The 16,763-nt window shown below is 43.4% G+C and overlaps 1 protein-coding gene across 1 annotated transcript in view; it reads left to right on the forward strand.

Moving 5' to 3' along the window:
* The first annotated feature begins 273 nt into the window (after positions 1–273).
* LOC142599162 (E3 ubiquitin-protein ligase UHRF2-like) overlaps positions 274–16,763 on the forward strand; it is a 135,262-nt gene continuing 118,772 nt past the window's right edge. Inside the window, 1 exon segment of the mRNA XM_075738924.1 lies at positions 274–834. Coding sequence (XP_075595039.1) covers positions 682–834 — 153 coding nt within the window. The 5' untranslated portion in view covers positions 274–681.

Here is a 16,763-nt window from a genome sequence, read left to right on the forward strand (position 1 = left end):
GACTAGTAAGGGAATGAGATGACGTTCCTGCTTGGCTCCCATAGGAACGATAATGGCCGCTTCCTCTACGCTCAACTATCCTCCTCCCCCCCCAAGTCCTTGATACAGCTACCGAGCAGGAAGAAAAAAGATGCCGGCCAGAGAATGCTCAAAGGGCGGGGCGGGGCGGGGCTTTGTGTAAAGCCGAATGCGGAAGGAGAGGTGATGATGCTATCTATCCTCCCCCCCATTTCCCAGTCTTGTCTCTTTACAGCTGAGGACTCTCGCGAGATCACTATTGGCGCCGTGACCTCTGTACGAGAGCGGTAGCGGCTAGTAAACACTCTCTGAGGGTTGGTGATGGCTCGTGGTGGTGTTTGTTAGACCTGCCTGTGGCGATCCCTGCCAGACTTTGCCTTTTGTTGTGCTGGCTTGGAGAGCTTTTATAGTTCTGTTTGTGTGATTACAGGGTACGCTTGGGGAATAGACGAGGACTGGGTCAGGTCTCCTTTACCTCTCTGCGCTCTTCTGAGCAAGGCCTGCGGGCAGGGAGGCTCGTGCTTGTTCGGTGGGATTCAAAAAATCTGCTTCCATTGAGCTGAACAAAGAAGTGAGGGAAACGCCTGTTTTATCTTCCGTTATCACACACTCGGAGAACAAGACCTCCCCTTCACCACAAGTGGCTAGCAGAAGGCGCACACCATGTGGATCCAAGTTCGTACCATAGACGGCACTGAGACCCATATTATTGATGATCTGAGTCGTCTCACCAAGATTGAATGTTTGCGGGAGAAGATCCAGAAGACCTTCTGTGTGAGCCCCGACCGCCAGCGCCTCTTCTACCGGGGCAAGCAGGTGAGTTGGAGACCTGGTGGGTAGGGGTGGAGGGGAGCTTCTCTTCTATCTCATCTTCACCTTCTTATGTTCTGCTCTCTGTGACTGGATGCAAAGCTCCTCATCCCCTCCCATACTGGGATCTCTGGCTTTTGTTTTCGCTCCTCTCAATGAGCCTGGGAGGTGATGAGGGGCAAGGAAGGAAGACAAGCTGTCTGGCATGACAAAAGGCTCTGGGCCCAACTCTGGTTTCTTTCTATACTTTTCCTCCCCACCCCCCGCAGTAGTGAGCGGGTACTAATGAGGTCCCTTTGTGTTTTTCTTTTTTTTTTCCACTCAAACCAAGGAAGGCTCCTTCAGCTTATCATACCTAAGTGACAGAGCAGACAGTGGGGTGTGAGGGGGAGAAAATCCCCTGCTTTACTTTTTCGACCAGGCAAGAGAACCCAGGTGTTTTCCCTGTGTTCCTGCCCTCTCGGTGCTCCATCTGGGTATAAGGAAAACATTTTGGTTTCCAAGGCCTAGGTGCCACACCACAGACTAAGGGTTTTCGGGGACTGTGGACTCTGAACTCCTTCCATCCACCAGAAGAGGAGATACAGAGGACTTGTTAGAATCCTTCCTGGAGGTGGGCATGTGACTATGCGGGGGGGTGGGGGTGCAGCGGTAGCCTGCATTTCCTCGCACTCCCTGTATTGGAGCTATGCCTGAGTTTAGCCTCCTAGTCCTTTTAGGGGGTGTAAATAGTTTTTTACAAAGGAGGATGTCAGTTGTAGCTGATATCTCAAGAAGTGTTTAATTTACACCTGGTTCCAATGGTATTGGGGACAACTGGTTAAAAGTTTTTCTGTGAGTTGATAATTTCTCCCCTCATCAGTGTGGGGCACATATTTATCCAAAGAGATTGTTTCAGGCTGTATTTTTTGCTGATGAAAGGTGTAACTTCTTTTAAGCTGCTTTACATAAATGAGGTATGTACAGTGCTTGAGTATTAGAATGAGGCATAAATGTTACATGAGGGGGGGAAAAAAAGGAGTATCAGATGTGTTGTCTCTTTAGGGAGCTTGACTCTTAAGATGGGATTTGTTACTACAAATGAGTGTGGCAATGTAAGATGGGGCAAGATTTCTGTCCTATGGCAGATGAAGCATATACCTGTATGAACAGGAACAACCATGAGAAATAACAGTTTACTATCACCAAGAGGTGATCATTCACAACTGGAGTGTGAACTTGCAATCTGAAATGTACTTAGAACCAAAAGGAAACAAATAGGTTTTGTGTCATGCTGGCTGTGTTTTGAACAATCTTGCTACTGCTCCACAAGACGGGTGGGAGCCAGGTTTTGTGAGGGCATGTTGAAGCAGGTGGTTGCAGACAAACCTATGCTACTCTGACAAAGCTAGATGCAAACAGCTTCGGTCTTGAAGCTGAGTAACTTGTTTACTTTTGTGTTACATGTGAGTCAGCATACATATGTGTTTATGTGTATTGTTAAGGATCTCATCACAGATCACTAATTGGAGTGTTTAGAAGACTGATAAGTCAGTTTAAAACAAAATTTTACTAGGTTGACATATTAACACATTTTGTGGTAACGTCTAACTTTTTACTTATTACTACATATTCAAAGTAGGCAGTTCTTAACAATTATATCATACATATAAGTCAGTTGTACATGCAGTACCATGAAGTTGACTGCATGTAGTTAATCCTCAGTGATCTTAGTCATGAGATGATCAGGCTCCAGAGCTCTGATAAGGGAAGCTGGAACAGAAATAGGTGACTTGTCTGTCTCCACCCCTCCTGCTTCCCCAATTTCAGATCTTGTAATTCTGTGGGATGTTTGAGTTTCTAGACAGACAGTTCTCAGCCTTTGGTCTCTGTCCCTGGACTATATACTGCACAGTGCTGGGGAGTGGGGAGGGCAGGGCAGGCAGCAGGGACAGGGACTACTTTACCAGTAGTAGACACCTAATAGTTCACACAGCTAGTTCTTATGCCAAGTTGATAACAAGCCTAACTCTGTGATCTTGCACAGTTAACATAAGGCACGCGGTCTGTTACTACCAATGCAGTACTGTTCTTCCTGGGCACAAAAAACCTTATATGTTTACCAATTATGCTATATCATTGTGCTTATGTTTGAGTTTAAAACAAGCTGATACTAATTAAATCTTGCTTAGTGTGCTTCTACTTCTCTGAGTGTACCAGGTTTCTGCTCTGGCTATTTGTGGAAAACAGTTTACCTGAGAAGCAGATAAAATGAGCCGGTAGTGAGTTGTGATTCTCGAAGTAGTGTGTCAGAGGTCAAACTAATTAGAGTATCTGTATTTCAGCCATTGTGTTAGTATGTCATGTATTGATTTAAGAAGAGGAATAACAAGATCTTATAGCTGAACTTATCCATGTGGATGGGTGATAGTTTAGGGCACAATTGGGATCATCAGTGAAGTTAGAATTGTAGAGTCTTCATTGTTTCACTCATTATGTAACTACTTAATTTTAATATTTTTTTTTAAATCTTCATAATGAGTTCTAAAGCTTTCTTGATGATTGTACTGTAAAGGATCAATATTCATCCTTATTACTCCATACTTTTCTCTGGATGCCAAGTTAGTCCTGAAGTCATTATATGAGAAGTTACAGTCATTTTTTACCTTCCTCTCTTCCAGCACAGACATGCATCTGATCTCAGATAGTATTATCAACTTAAGAAAAAAGTTCCTGATTTACAAAAAAGGAAAAATTAAAAGTGACATGGTTTGAGGAAAGTATAATTGTAATATTTTCTTTAGAAAAACCCCCACATGTAACCTTTTAACCATTCACCTCATGACATTAAAAAGTCAGTCTACTTGAATAATCAAGACATTCATCTGGTTTTAGTCTAAATCAATACCTTTGTTATCTAGAAGCTGGATAAAGAATAAAAACCAAGGATGTTCTTATGTACTGCAAAAAACACACTGTTTACATGACTTCTCCATCTCTCTACTTATTCTACAACTTTTAGTAATGGAGTACTCTACAGATATGAGGGCAAAACGCGTCTCAACTGAATATATCTTCCCCCTCTAGGTCTCTGTCCTGGTTCTGGCAAGGATAGAGTTAATTTCACAAGGAGCCAGGACAGGTGACCCAAGCTGGCCGGGGGGCTCTTCCATACCATGTGACATCATGCTTACCATAAAAGGGGGCTAGTCGGGTGGGGGGGGGCGGCGCAGTTTCGGCGCGGTTCCGGGACGGGCTGAGTGTCTGGTCGGTCGGTCGTTGGTTCGGTAAATTGTTCTCTGTTATCACCCATTGTTAATATTTGTTATCAGCACTGTTGTTGATTGTTTTTTCCTTCTCCCTTGCTGTCCCAGTAAACTGCCCTTATCCCAATCCTCAGGCTTTTGCCGTTGGTTTTTTCCCGTTCTCCTCCCCGTCCCGCTGGGGAAGGAGTGAGTGAGCGGCCGCGTGGCGCTCAGCTTCCGGCTGGGCCTAAACCACGTCAGTCTCGCAATTTCTGCTCGACATGCAGGAAGTCTCATTATTAAAAGACTACCAGGTGCAGAGGTTTTCACAGTTGTTATGACTCACCTTAAGCCTCATCCAAGGAATCCTTTCAATAGGCTAAGGCACACCAATATTTGTATTCAATGGGACACAGGAGAGAAGAAGCTAGCATTCATATATGTCCATACCCAACATCACAGACTGAACATCCAGATACTTTTATATAACTGGAACACCATTTGTCACAAGCCTTTGAGATTGAGTCTAACTCACACTTTTGGAATCATATCTAAGTACATTAAGCACTATAATGCTGTTCCTCATTATATCATGTAAGGAATACATTGTACTTTTATAGTAAACTTCTGAACTCAGATATATCTATTACTGTAATTCCACAAAAAAATAGTATGTTTTCCATCTTATGACCTCCATCATCTAGACTATTTCTCTCCTTCCCTTTCACTTGTCCTAAATAACAAACCAAAATAAGCATAGAGAAAATAGATTCAATTTAGGTAGTGCTACTTACTCCGTGTAAAATTACATCCTATATCTAAACATGTCATTTATATGAATGACCACAATGTTAAATTAAAACCTAAACTCACAAATATACAAGATGACTATGTAACTAAGGTAGCAGAAAATGGGAATATGCAGGGCTATGTAAATCAAGTTAATACAAGAGAAAAAAAAACATACTCTTAAAAAGGCTCAAGAACTCAGAAAATACTCTAAAATTTTTAGTTTTCTCACTTTCACTAAAGAATCCATGTCAGTAAAACCTTAATAAAAAAATATTGGCAGATACAACTATTGTTAGCAAATGTGTTTTCTTATTTATTAACTTTCTTTTAAAATCTTATGGTGATCCTCAAGACACAACAGAAGTTACATGCAGTAATTGCACAGCATCAAGGCCTTCTGTTTCTCACTCTGTCCCCACAGCAAGTAGGCTGGGTGTGTGCAAGCAGTTGGGAGGAGACACTGATGGGACAGCTGACCCAAACTGACCAAAGGGATATTCCGTGCCATGAGATTGTGCTCAGCAATAAAAGCTCAGGGAAAGAGTAGGAAGTGGGGGGGGACGCGTTTGCGATAACGGTTGCTCGGGAAGACAAACATCATAATGTGTGCTGAGGCCCTGCTTTCCAAGCAGTGGCTGGATATCTGCCTGCTGATGGGAATTAGTGAATGAATTCCTCTTTTTGCTTGGCTCGCACACACAGCTTTTGGTTCACCTTTTAAACTGTATCTCGATGCTCAAGTTTTCTTGCCTTCCTTCTACTTTCTCCCCGTCCTGCGGGAGAGGGGAGTGAGCGAGCTGCTGTGTGGGTACTTGGCTGCTGGCCAGGGTCAACCCAGTATACCCCCTGTGACAATACAGGCTGCAGAGTGACTGGCTGGGTAGCAGCTCTGCAGAAAAGGACCTGGGGGTCCTGGTAGACAGCAAGCTGAACATGAGCCAGCAGTGTGCAGCAAAGGCGGCCGACAGCCTCCTGGGCTGTGTCAACAGGAGCACAGGCAATAGGTTGAGGGAAGTGACTATTTCCCTTTACTCAGCACTTGTTAGATCGTATCTAGAATATTATGTCTGGTTTAGGTCCCTCAATGCAAGGAAGATGCTGACAAGCTGGCGTTAGCCCAGTGGAAGGCTGGCAAGATGGCCGTCAAGATGTGCTCTGTGAGGAGAGGCTGGAGGACTGGGCTTGTGCAGTCAGGCGAAAGAAAAGCTTGGCGGGGGGATGGTGGTGGTGGCAGCTAATAGCAGCCTTTCAATACCTACAAGGAGGTTGGTAGGACCTGTTAGCATGATCTTCTCCCCCCCCCACCCCCAAGTAAAACACAATCATGCTCCAGTATAAATAAAGCTGATTTAAGGTTCTCGACTACAGAGGTGTGAGATATATTATGTCGGACAACATTCAACTTGTTCTTGAATTGACCAGTGTCAATACTAATGGGACAACTGAAAAAAAGAAGAAAGAAAAAAAAAAAAAAGAAACAGCTCTAGATCTCCATTTAAGTGGAGACCTGTGGGATCTTTGGGGTTTGAAGACAGCTAGGAGAAATAGACCTGTACCAGGAAGCTTGGTCCAAAGAATTAGATCTATGACAGTGGAGGGCTTCATGTTGAGATCGAGGGTGAATAGCTTTCCAGTATCTCCTGAATAAACATCACTGAGTAGTCAGTTCTAGGTGTAAACAGAAAGAAAATGAATGTTTGATTTCCCCTCCTCTCCCTTGTTTTTTGTGTATATGCATTGTCAGACTGGACCTGCCACAACAGCTGGGTATCAAACAATCTTTGCCGTAACACGAAGTATCAGGAACAAAGCATAGGTCTACTCCACGTTCCCAACCCCATCTCAAAACATTACAACACACTTGTCCTTCAGCTGTAGCCTTCTTGGTGGACAGTTTTTCTAGACTGGATAATAAAATGAACAGTGAAGGAGAACCAGTCTAGATACTGAGATGATATCAGTGAAGATCTGAGCAGCTGTCAGTCTGTCAGAGGCAAATCCCATAGTCTTCTCCATAATGTAAGACAGACGTTTTGGTGGCTTTATGGGCATCAGGCTTATGGTCTCCATCTGCAGGTTGCTTGTCAGAGACATGCAGTTTCCCAAAGCAGAAAAAGCAACTGCTTCCTTCTCTGGCAGGAATCATAGAATCACAGAATGGTTTGGGTTGGAAGGGACCTCAAAGATCATCTAGTTCCAACGCCCCTGCCACGGGCAGGGACACCCTCCACTAGACCAGGTGGCCCAAAGCCTCATCCAACCTGGCCTTAAACACTTCCAGGGAGGGGGCCTCCCCAACCTCTCTGGGCAACCTGTTCCAGTATCTCACCACTCCCACAGTAAAGACTTTCTTTCTAACATCTAATCTAAATCGACCCTCCTTCAGCTTAAACCCATTACCCCTTGTCCTATCACTACACTCCCTGATAAACAGTCCCTCTCCAGATATCTTGTAGGCCTCCTTTAAGTACTACAAGGCTGCTATAAGGTCTCCCCGGAGCCTTCTCTTCTCCAGGCTGAACAACCCCAACTCCCTCAGCCTGTCCTCATAGGAGAGGTGCTCCAGCCCTTTGATCATCTTTGTGGCCCTCCTCTGGACCCTCTCCAACAGCTCCATGTCTTTCTTGTACTGGGGCCCCCAGAGCTGGATGCAGTACTCCAGGTGGGGTCTCACGAGAGCAGAGGGGCAGAATCACCTCCCTCGACTTGCTGCTGGTCATGCTGTTTTTGATGCAGCCCAGGATATGGTTGGCTTACTGGGCTGCAAGCATGTATTGCCAGCTCATGTTGAGCTTTTCATCAATCAATACCCTCAAGTCCTTCTCCTCAGGGATGCTCTCAGTCCATTCTCCGCCCAGCCTGTAGTCGTGCTTGGGATTGCCCTGACCCACGTGCAGGACCTTGCACTTGGCCTTGTTGAACTTCAGGCGGTTTGCACGGGCCCACCTCTCCAGCCTGTCAGGGTCCCTCTGGATGGCATCCCTTCCCTCCAGCATGTCGACCACACCACGTAGCTTGGTGTCGTCGGCAAACTTGCTGGGGGTGCACTCGATCCCACTGTCCATGTCGCCGACAAAGATGTTGAACAGCGCCGGTCCCAGTACCGACCCCTGAGGAACACCACTCGTCACCGTTCTCCACTTGGACATTGAGCCGTTGACCGCAACTCTTTGAGTGCGACCATCCAGCCAATTCCTTATCCACCGAGTGGTCCATCCATCGAATCCATGTCTCTCCCATTTGGAGACGAGGATGTCGTGCGGGACAGGGTCAAATGCTTTCCACAAGTCCAGGTAGATGACATCAGTCACTCTTCCCTTATCCACGGACGCTGTAACCCCATCATAGAAGGCCACCAAGTTTGTCAGGCACGATTTGCCCTTAGTGAAGCTGTGTTGGCTGTCACCAATCACCTCCTTATTTTCCATGTGCCTGAGCATAGTTTCCAGGAGGGTCTGCTCCATGATCTTGCCAGGCACAGAGGTGAGACCGACTGGCCTGTAGTTCCCCAGGTCTTCCTTTTTTCCCTTTTTAAAAAAATGGGGGTTATGTTCCCCCTCTTCCAGTCGGCGGGAACTTCACTGGACTGCCAGGACTTCTCAAATATGATGGAGAGTGGCTTAGCCACTTCATCCGGCAGTTCCCTCAGGACCCACGGATGCATCTCACCAGGTCCCATGGACTTGTGCACCTTCAGGTTCCTTAGATATTCCTGAACCTGATCTTCTCCTACAGTGGGTGGTTCTTCATTCTCCCAGTCCCTGCCTTTGCCTTCTGTGACCTGGGCAGCGTGGCTTGAGCACTTGCCAGTGAAGACTGAGGCAAAAAGCTCCTGTTGTAGGCAAGGAGCTTAAAGCCCTTCAGCCAGGGTAAAATCATCTGCTGTAGGAGATAGAAGGAAGGAGAAATGAGCTACTTCATTGAAGAACACAGTAAGAAAAGGCTGTCAAGGTGGATTGGTGTCATATAGCCTAGCCCAAACCTAAGCATTCAGGAACAGCAACCATGCACAGAAGAAATAGGAACTAATAGGAGAATATGAACCTCAAAGAAGAAGCACAAAGAGATGGCAAATGGGATAAGAACATCTGGAACCGAGACACGCACAGTACACGCTACCTTATTTATCCATGTATTCTTCCTCCCTTGTTTTTGATACGTGTGCTCTACAGATACCAAAAAGGCAAAAAGACTAATGTCTGAAGCCAGTGTTATGAGCACATGTACAACCACCCACCATGTGAATGTGCATGTTAACTACCACTCGAAGAACAAGGAAGTGGGATGTTGAAAGGTAAATACAAAGTGTCACAAACGATGCCTTGTGTTTTGTCACATGTAGGCTGTTAACTTTTACCAAAGTCTCTATTAGCTGATAAATGCATAGATCTTGCTTGCTAGAAAGTTTTAAAATAACTTTTCTCCCTGAAAGCTCAAACTTTTAACATTTCAGGCCAATCAAGTAAATGTCCATGATGCAAGCAAAATTAGATAAGACATAATGTTTTAAGATGGTCACTGGCTAAGAACACAAACCTGTGACAGATCGTGTTATAGGAAGACTAAGATGACTGTCTGCATCTACTGGAAATGCTAGATCTTAAGGTACACATGAAGTAAAATTGGCATAATTGATGTAAGCATAGGTACACCTATGCAAGTCAGATCAGCTTGACTATACTTTCTACTTCACAGGTGGCTTTTCCCTCGAATCTCTAACTCACATAAAATGACAACATCTATAAAAGAGGAACATAATTTAACTCTGATAATTGCAAACACACTCTCTCAAATGTTTTCCCTTTGCTCAATTAAATACTTCTGTGATGTTACATAATTAATCAATCTTAGAACCGGGTCTTTGAAAGCATACCATGATGCGTATCTATCATTTTAGAGACAATTTTTTTTTTTTTTTTTTTTTTTTTTAGAATAGTTCAGTTGAAAGGGGCCTGCAATGAACATCTAGTCCAACTGTAATGATACTGGGTGACTAAAGTTGTGAGAAAGTTCTGAATTTAAGTATTTCAATAAGTTTTTAAGTAAATTTTTGCTTTCAACACTGTAGCTATCTATTTTTGTGTGTGTGTGGACAAACGTATCTGCAGATAAAAAATTGACGGTTGCAGATATAAAACTGCATTTGAACTCCATGTTCAGACAAAAGCTATATTATCCTCCAAGGTAAGTATATAAAGAAAAGTTATATCTAGTATTACCAAGAGCAGCTAAAAGGTGTTCAGCTTAAGTCTTCAACATTCTTGGGTTTTCCCTAGCAAAACCGGTTTAAATTGTGATTATTAAAAACAACAAAACTTGAAATCGATACTTAAAACAATATTTTGAAAACTTGAATTGAATTTATCCTCAACAAGACTAATATTGAATATGCTTCTGTGTAAAGTAAACGTATGTTCCTTTACCTTTAATCTCACATGCCAAAGTGCAATATTTTTGTTGTTCTCTGTATTAAAAAATTCTCATTGATGCCATCGGTTTAGAAGCTTAGTTAGCTGCTTCAGCAAATTAAGGCATTAAAAAACTAGGATCCAATTTATGTGAATGCATCAGTGCAAAAGCTGGTGATGAGAAATCCCTGCAAATCCCACTGAGTTTATGGCACAAAGCCTCTACTCTAGCACATCTGTCGTAGGTTCTGAAATTTGCTTGTACCACAGATTTAAAAAATAAAAAATCCCTTTGTACCCTCACTCCAGCTCAGAACTTATTTTATGTTCCCATTCACCAGATTCTCTACATGAAATGCAGACCTGTCATCTTGTGCATAAATATTACTTTTAAAACACAATTTAAACAGTTCGAGCACTAGAATTTGCTCCCATGAAACACTTGTTTAGACTTCAATGGAAGGAACTGAATATGAGCAGAGTAGTTTTTAAAGAAAATATTAACTTATATTTTAAATAGTACAGAAAAATCCAATGCATAGTTTCCTTTCCTTAGAGATAGGGATTCTGAGTTTCATAAAGTCAAGATAAAGTTAATACTTCACAGGAATTTGTGAATAAAAGAAAAAAAACACTCATTGCTCTCAGGTTATTGATTATATTTGACTGAAAGACATTATGGCTTTTTAATATTTCTTTCCTTGGTTGCAATATTGAACTTGCTCTCTTTGATTCCAAGTTTCTTCAACAAAATTCTTTGTTTATACATACCAAATCATAACATATGATGTCCTCAAAATAATATCAGAAGCACTTACTCATCATACTTGATATGATAAACTGCTTCTTCATCAGTGTCCATGCAGTCTGAGTAAGATGTGGATGGTGTACTGTCCAAATAATTTGCATTCTCTCTAGAATGATCTTGACTTAAGTTTCCATTAGTCCTTTTGTAAGAATTGCCACTCTTTACTTGAGCTTTACCATTCTTATGTCCTTTTGTTGCTCGAGTAACGTTTTCTATATGAGCTTCAAACCAGGCTCCAATGCTGACATCACGGGCATCCACCAATTCATTTATCTAAAAGGAAAGTTTGATAATGAATATTTATTTTCTATAATCCTGGTTAAGAACAGAAAGGAAAACTGACTAAACAACTGTCAGTGAAAAAAATTCTACACTGCTGATTTCAACTGGTTTGGGCTTGGATAAGTTAGAGCAATGTTCAGCCATTCAAGTGTTGTGCTTTAAGTATTTTATTCCTCTACTCTTAATAAGATCTGTTATGAACACAATTTGTAAAAAATATATTTTTAAAAGTTCAGGCTGATTTATATTTTTTAACCTACAAATTAGCTTAATCTCTCTTTCCACTGAACTTTTTCTTGCTTCATGGAATTGTTCCTTATGACTAAAATAAGCACATAAAATATTAGCCCACAACCAGATTTTTTAAGATTTCCCTAGACTTCCAAATTGGAATTATTACTTAACCCTGATTCTTTTTGACCTGCACTGCTGCTGAATCCTTCAATGTTTGAGAAAGGAGGAGGAAGGGCGATGGGGTCTCCAAGTCTAACAAGGCTGCTATCATAACCAATCGAGACTGGTGCTTCCATAAATCTTTCAACTGTAAGAAACAGAAGGGCAGTTTAATTTGCCACAGATGTGTATGATTTAATTTATAGCCTTAATCAAGCAGCAAGACAGTGACAGAGATGGATATTTATTCTTACTACACACAAAGACCAGCATCTATAAACAAAACAACATGAATGATATTAATTATCAGTATTTAAACTGAAGCAATCATTAGGTAATGTGAAGTACAAATGAAGGCAGTTCCTAAACTAACACATTTACTGAGAGATAGAGGGTGAAAGGTAAGAATATAATGCATAAAGTATATATCATATTGAGCCTATTTCTTCTTACTTTTCACATGCTTCCTTGAAAAAAAAAATAAAAAAAATTCAACCCTTTCCTTTTTTTCCCCCATGTAAAATCCCAGCATCCAATTTAAATTTTTATTCTCAAGTCCCACAATATTAAAAGCATACCTTTTAGAAGGATAAACATATAATAAACAAATGAAAGCTTCACCTTGTTTTAAGTCACTCTGTTGACCTATTTTAAACATAAGGAGTGGGTATTTCTGTAAGGAAACCTCAGGAAAACATCCCTATGTAACCTTAGGCATTTCAATTAGTTTTAGCTTAAAGTGATTTGCAACTTCCTCCTCCTGAAAATGCAGTTGAGACACAGACAGTATTGAGGTTTCCCCATCTGCAGCTACTTCTTGAGACTAGCTACAAAGATGACAAATGAGCCATGTTATTCAAGCCAAAAAACATTAGAGCCGGAAAGAAGCAAGTCTCCTGTGATCGTTCCTCCAAATGCATCTTTCTACATTGTGATGCTCACACTTGGACAATAGACTTTCCAGCCTTGTAGAGAGTAAAGGTAAATAATTACGAGTATAAACCCTTGAGGACTATATCACAGTTATTTTATGTACCATCCTATTTATATCTGATGAACTAAAGATGTAGACAATAGCAGAGGGGTTCAAAGAAAAACTAAGGCATTCAGAAGAAGAACGTTAATCAGTGGTATAACAACAAAGCCTTTTTAATCTGTAACTCTGTTATGAATATAATTTGAATTGGTAAATCAACATGGACACTTTAAGCTTAAAGGCAGCCATTGATACAGAGGGCTTTAAACTAGACTTAGCAGGGGAAGGGGATGCAGTTTTGAGCAACAGAGGAGAGCCAGGGACTGCTGATGTATTAGGAACCAACAGGGAAACACCTGTGGAATGCCTCAAAGGAATTAGGGCTTGTCCCTCTATAAAGGTGACAAGGTAGGTAGCCCAGCTGAGGTGCCTCAATACCAATGCGTGCAGCATGGGTAACAAGGAGGAGGAGCTGGAAGCCGCTGTGCAGCTAGAAAGCTGCGATCTGATTGTTACCACTGAAACGTGGTGGGATGAATTGCACGACTGGAGCCCTGCAATTGATGGCTATAAACTGTTCAGAAGGGACAGGCAAGGGGGAGAGGAGGGCCTTGACCTCCATGTAAAAGAATGGATTGACTGCACAGAGCTGTCTTTGAAAAACAGCGATGAACAACTTGAGAGCTTATGGGTAAAAATTAGGGGCGAAGCCAACAAAGGAAACCTTGTGGCTGGTGTTTATTATGGGCCGCCCGATCAAGGGGAGCTTGTTGACGAAGTGTTCTTACTTCAACTACGGGAAGCATCACGCTTGCAGGCTCTGATCCTGCTGGGGGACTTCAATCACCCTGACATCTGCTGGAAGAGCAGCAGAGCAAGCTGTAAGTGGTCCAGGAGATTCTTGGAGTTGAGGACAATTTCTTAATCAAGGTCTCTCCAAGGGATGTGAAGAATAACAAGAAGGGCTTCTACAGGTACGTTGGCCAGAAAAGGAAGACAAAAGAAATTGTACACACACACCCCCCACCCCACCCCCCTGATAAATAGGAGAGGGGATCTGGTGACAACTGACATGGAGAAGGCAGAGGTACTCCACATTTTTTTTGCCTCAGTTTTCCCTGGCTCTTCCCACATCTCTCGAGTCCCTGAATCTCAAGGTAGGCACTGGGGGAATGAAGTCCCACCCATCGTAGGAGAAGATCAGGTTTGAGACCACCTGAGGAACCTGAACGTACACAAGTCCATGGGATGCGCTGAGATTCATCCCAGGGTCCTGAGGGAACTGGCTGATGTAGTTGCCAAACCACTCCCCATCATATTTGAAAAGTCATGGCAGTCAGGCGAAGTCCCCAGTGACTGGAGAAAAGGGAAACATCACGCCCATTTTTAAAAAGAGTCAAAAGGAGGACCGTGGGAACTACTGACCAGTCAGCTGCACCTCTGTGCCCAGTAAAAATGATGGAACAGATCCTCCTGGAAGTTATGATGAAGCATATGGAACACAGGGAGGTGATTAAGGCCAGGTTGGATGGGGCTTTGAGCAACCTGGTCTAGTGGAGGGTGTCCCTGCCCGTGGCAGGGGGGTTGGAACTAGATGATCTTTAAGGTCCCTTCCAACCCAAACCATTCTATGATTCGGGACAGCCAACATGGCTTCACCAAGGACAAATCATGCCAGACTAATCTGGTGGCCTTCTGCGATGGAGTGACTGCATCGGTGGACAAGGGAGGAGCTACGGATGTCATCTACCTGGACTTCTGACATCCTTGTCGCTAAATTGGGAGAGATATGGGTTTGATGGATGGACTGTTAGATGGATAAGGAACTGGCTGGATGGCCACATCCAAAGAGTTATAGTCAACGGCTCAATGTCCAAGTGGAAACCAGTAATGAGTGGTGTCCCTCGAGGGTCCGTATTTTTATGATCGCTTCTCCATTTTGTTCTAACGGACAACACAGCAAGTTTGCAAAAAAATAAATAGGGTAAAACTGGAAAACCTCCCCGTGGCTTCAAATTTCCAGTTAGCTTTATCTTTATACAGGAAGCCATTTCTGGTTCAGGGGTAAACTTATTTGAGAATATACAAAATGTTGCTGGCATTATGTCTGAGTATATGAACCCTCCTGAAATCTGCAACACTGGATATCCCAGTGCAGAGACACTTCAGTGATTCTATAGGAGTCAACTTAGAGCCCAGTTAAGAAGTTCTGCTTTGATGCTGCCCCCAAGGTATGCCTACAAAATCAGATTATCCAATATGGGTAATTTCTCAAGCCTGTCAGGGTCCCTCTGGACGTCATCCCTTCCCCCTAGCAAATCAACTGCATCACTCAGCTCGGTGTCATCTGCAAATTTGCTGAGGGTGCACTCAATCCCACTATCTATGTCACGGATGCAGATATTAAATAGTATTGGTCCCAGTACAGACCCTTGAGGAACACCACTCGTTACTGTTTTCCTTTTGGACATTGAGCCGTTGACTATAACTCTTTGGATGCAGCCATCCAGTCAGTTCCTTATCCATCTAAGCCAAGATCTGAAAGTAATGAGCAAGAGAGATTACATTTGGTGGTGGGTTCACCTTGACTGGCTGCCAGACTCTCTCGCTCCCCCTCCTCAACAGGATGGGGAGGAGAAAATAAGATAGAAAAGCTCATGGGTCAAGATAAGGACAGGGAGCTCACTTATCAATTATCGTCACAGCCAAAACAGATTTGATTTGGGGAAAATTAATTTATTTTATTGCCAATTAAAATAGAGCAGGATGGTGAGAAACAAAGACAAAAACTAAAACACCTTCCCCCTACTCCCCCTTCTTCCCAGGCTCAACACCACTCTTTTCATTCCCGACTATTCTACCTCCTCCCACCCTGAGCAGCGTGGGGGGTGGGGTGGGGAATATAGGGTTGCGGTCAGTTCTTTGTCTCTGCCGCTCCTTCCTCCTCACGCTTTTCCCCTGCTCCAGCGTGGGTCCTCTCCATGGGCCACAGTCCTTCAGGAAAAGACTGCTCCTGCATGGGCTCCTCTCCACAGGCCACAATTCCTGGCAGGAAAACTTGCTCCTGCATGGGCTCCTCTCCACAGGCCGCAGTTCCTGCCAGGGGCCTGCTCCAGCATGGGCTCTCCACAGGTTTGTGGCTATGGCATTTTTCTTCCCAAGCAACCCTTACGCTTGCTGAGGCCCTGTTTTCCAGGAAGTGGCAGGACATCTGCCTGCCAATGGGAAGGAGTGAATAAATTCCTCTTTTTGCTTTGCTTGCGCATGTGGCTTTTGCTTTCCCTATTTAACTGTTATTAACTCAATCTAGAAATCTTCTCACCTTCCTTCTATTTCTCTCCCCATCCTACAGGAGAAGGGAGTGAGCAAGAGGCTGGATGGATGTTTGGCTGCTGGCCGGGGTCAACCCACCACAGCCCTTTTTGGCACCCAACATGGGGCACGAGATAACGACAGTTTTGATCTGAGCGTGCTATAGCTGTTGTAGTTGTTAAGTGGCAGGCTTCTGTGCTGGTCACAGAGCTTGCTTGCTTTACTGTATAATAGAGTTTAGGGCTTGTTAGTGGCTGCTTTTGACTCTTGCTGTTTGCTATGCTATGCTGCTTATTTCTCTATTTTGCTGTGCCTAGGAACATTTTGATAAAAGCAATGGCCACATACTTGGGCTGGCATATGGCCCTGGTAATTGATGTCATTCCTGTGCTGAGCAGGCTACCTTGTAGAGAGAATGAGGGATTACATCTCCCTCTTCTCCTCTAGGATTGACGTAGCTGGCTCTGTTGCGCGGGCTCCTGAGGTTCTTGGACATCCTTATGTAAGCTGTTTGATTCTGTTATCTAACAAACATCGTTGGCTTTTTGTTGAGTATGTGGAACCTGTTTTTATCTTGGCATAAGAGAAAACAACTTGTTGCTGAGGTCACAGAGAAACATAGAATCATAGAATAGTTTGGATTGGAAGGGCTCTTTAAAGGTCATCTAGTCCAACGCCCCCTGCAATGGCGGTTGACATGCCTTGATGGTCGATCCCTGAGTGGCAGGGTGTGTGGGAGG

The sequence above is a fragment of the Balearica regulorum genome, chromosome W (assembly GCF_011004875.1).
Source record: "Balearica regulorum gibbericeps isolate bBalReg1 chromosome W, bBalReg1.pri, whole genome shotgun sequence".
Lineage (NCBI taxonomy): Eukaryota > Metazoa > Chordata > Aves > Gruiformes > Gruidae > Balearica > Balearica regulorum.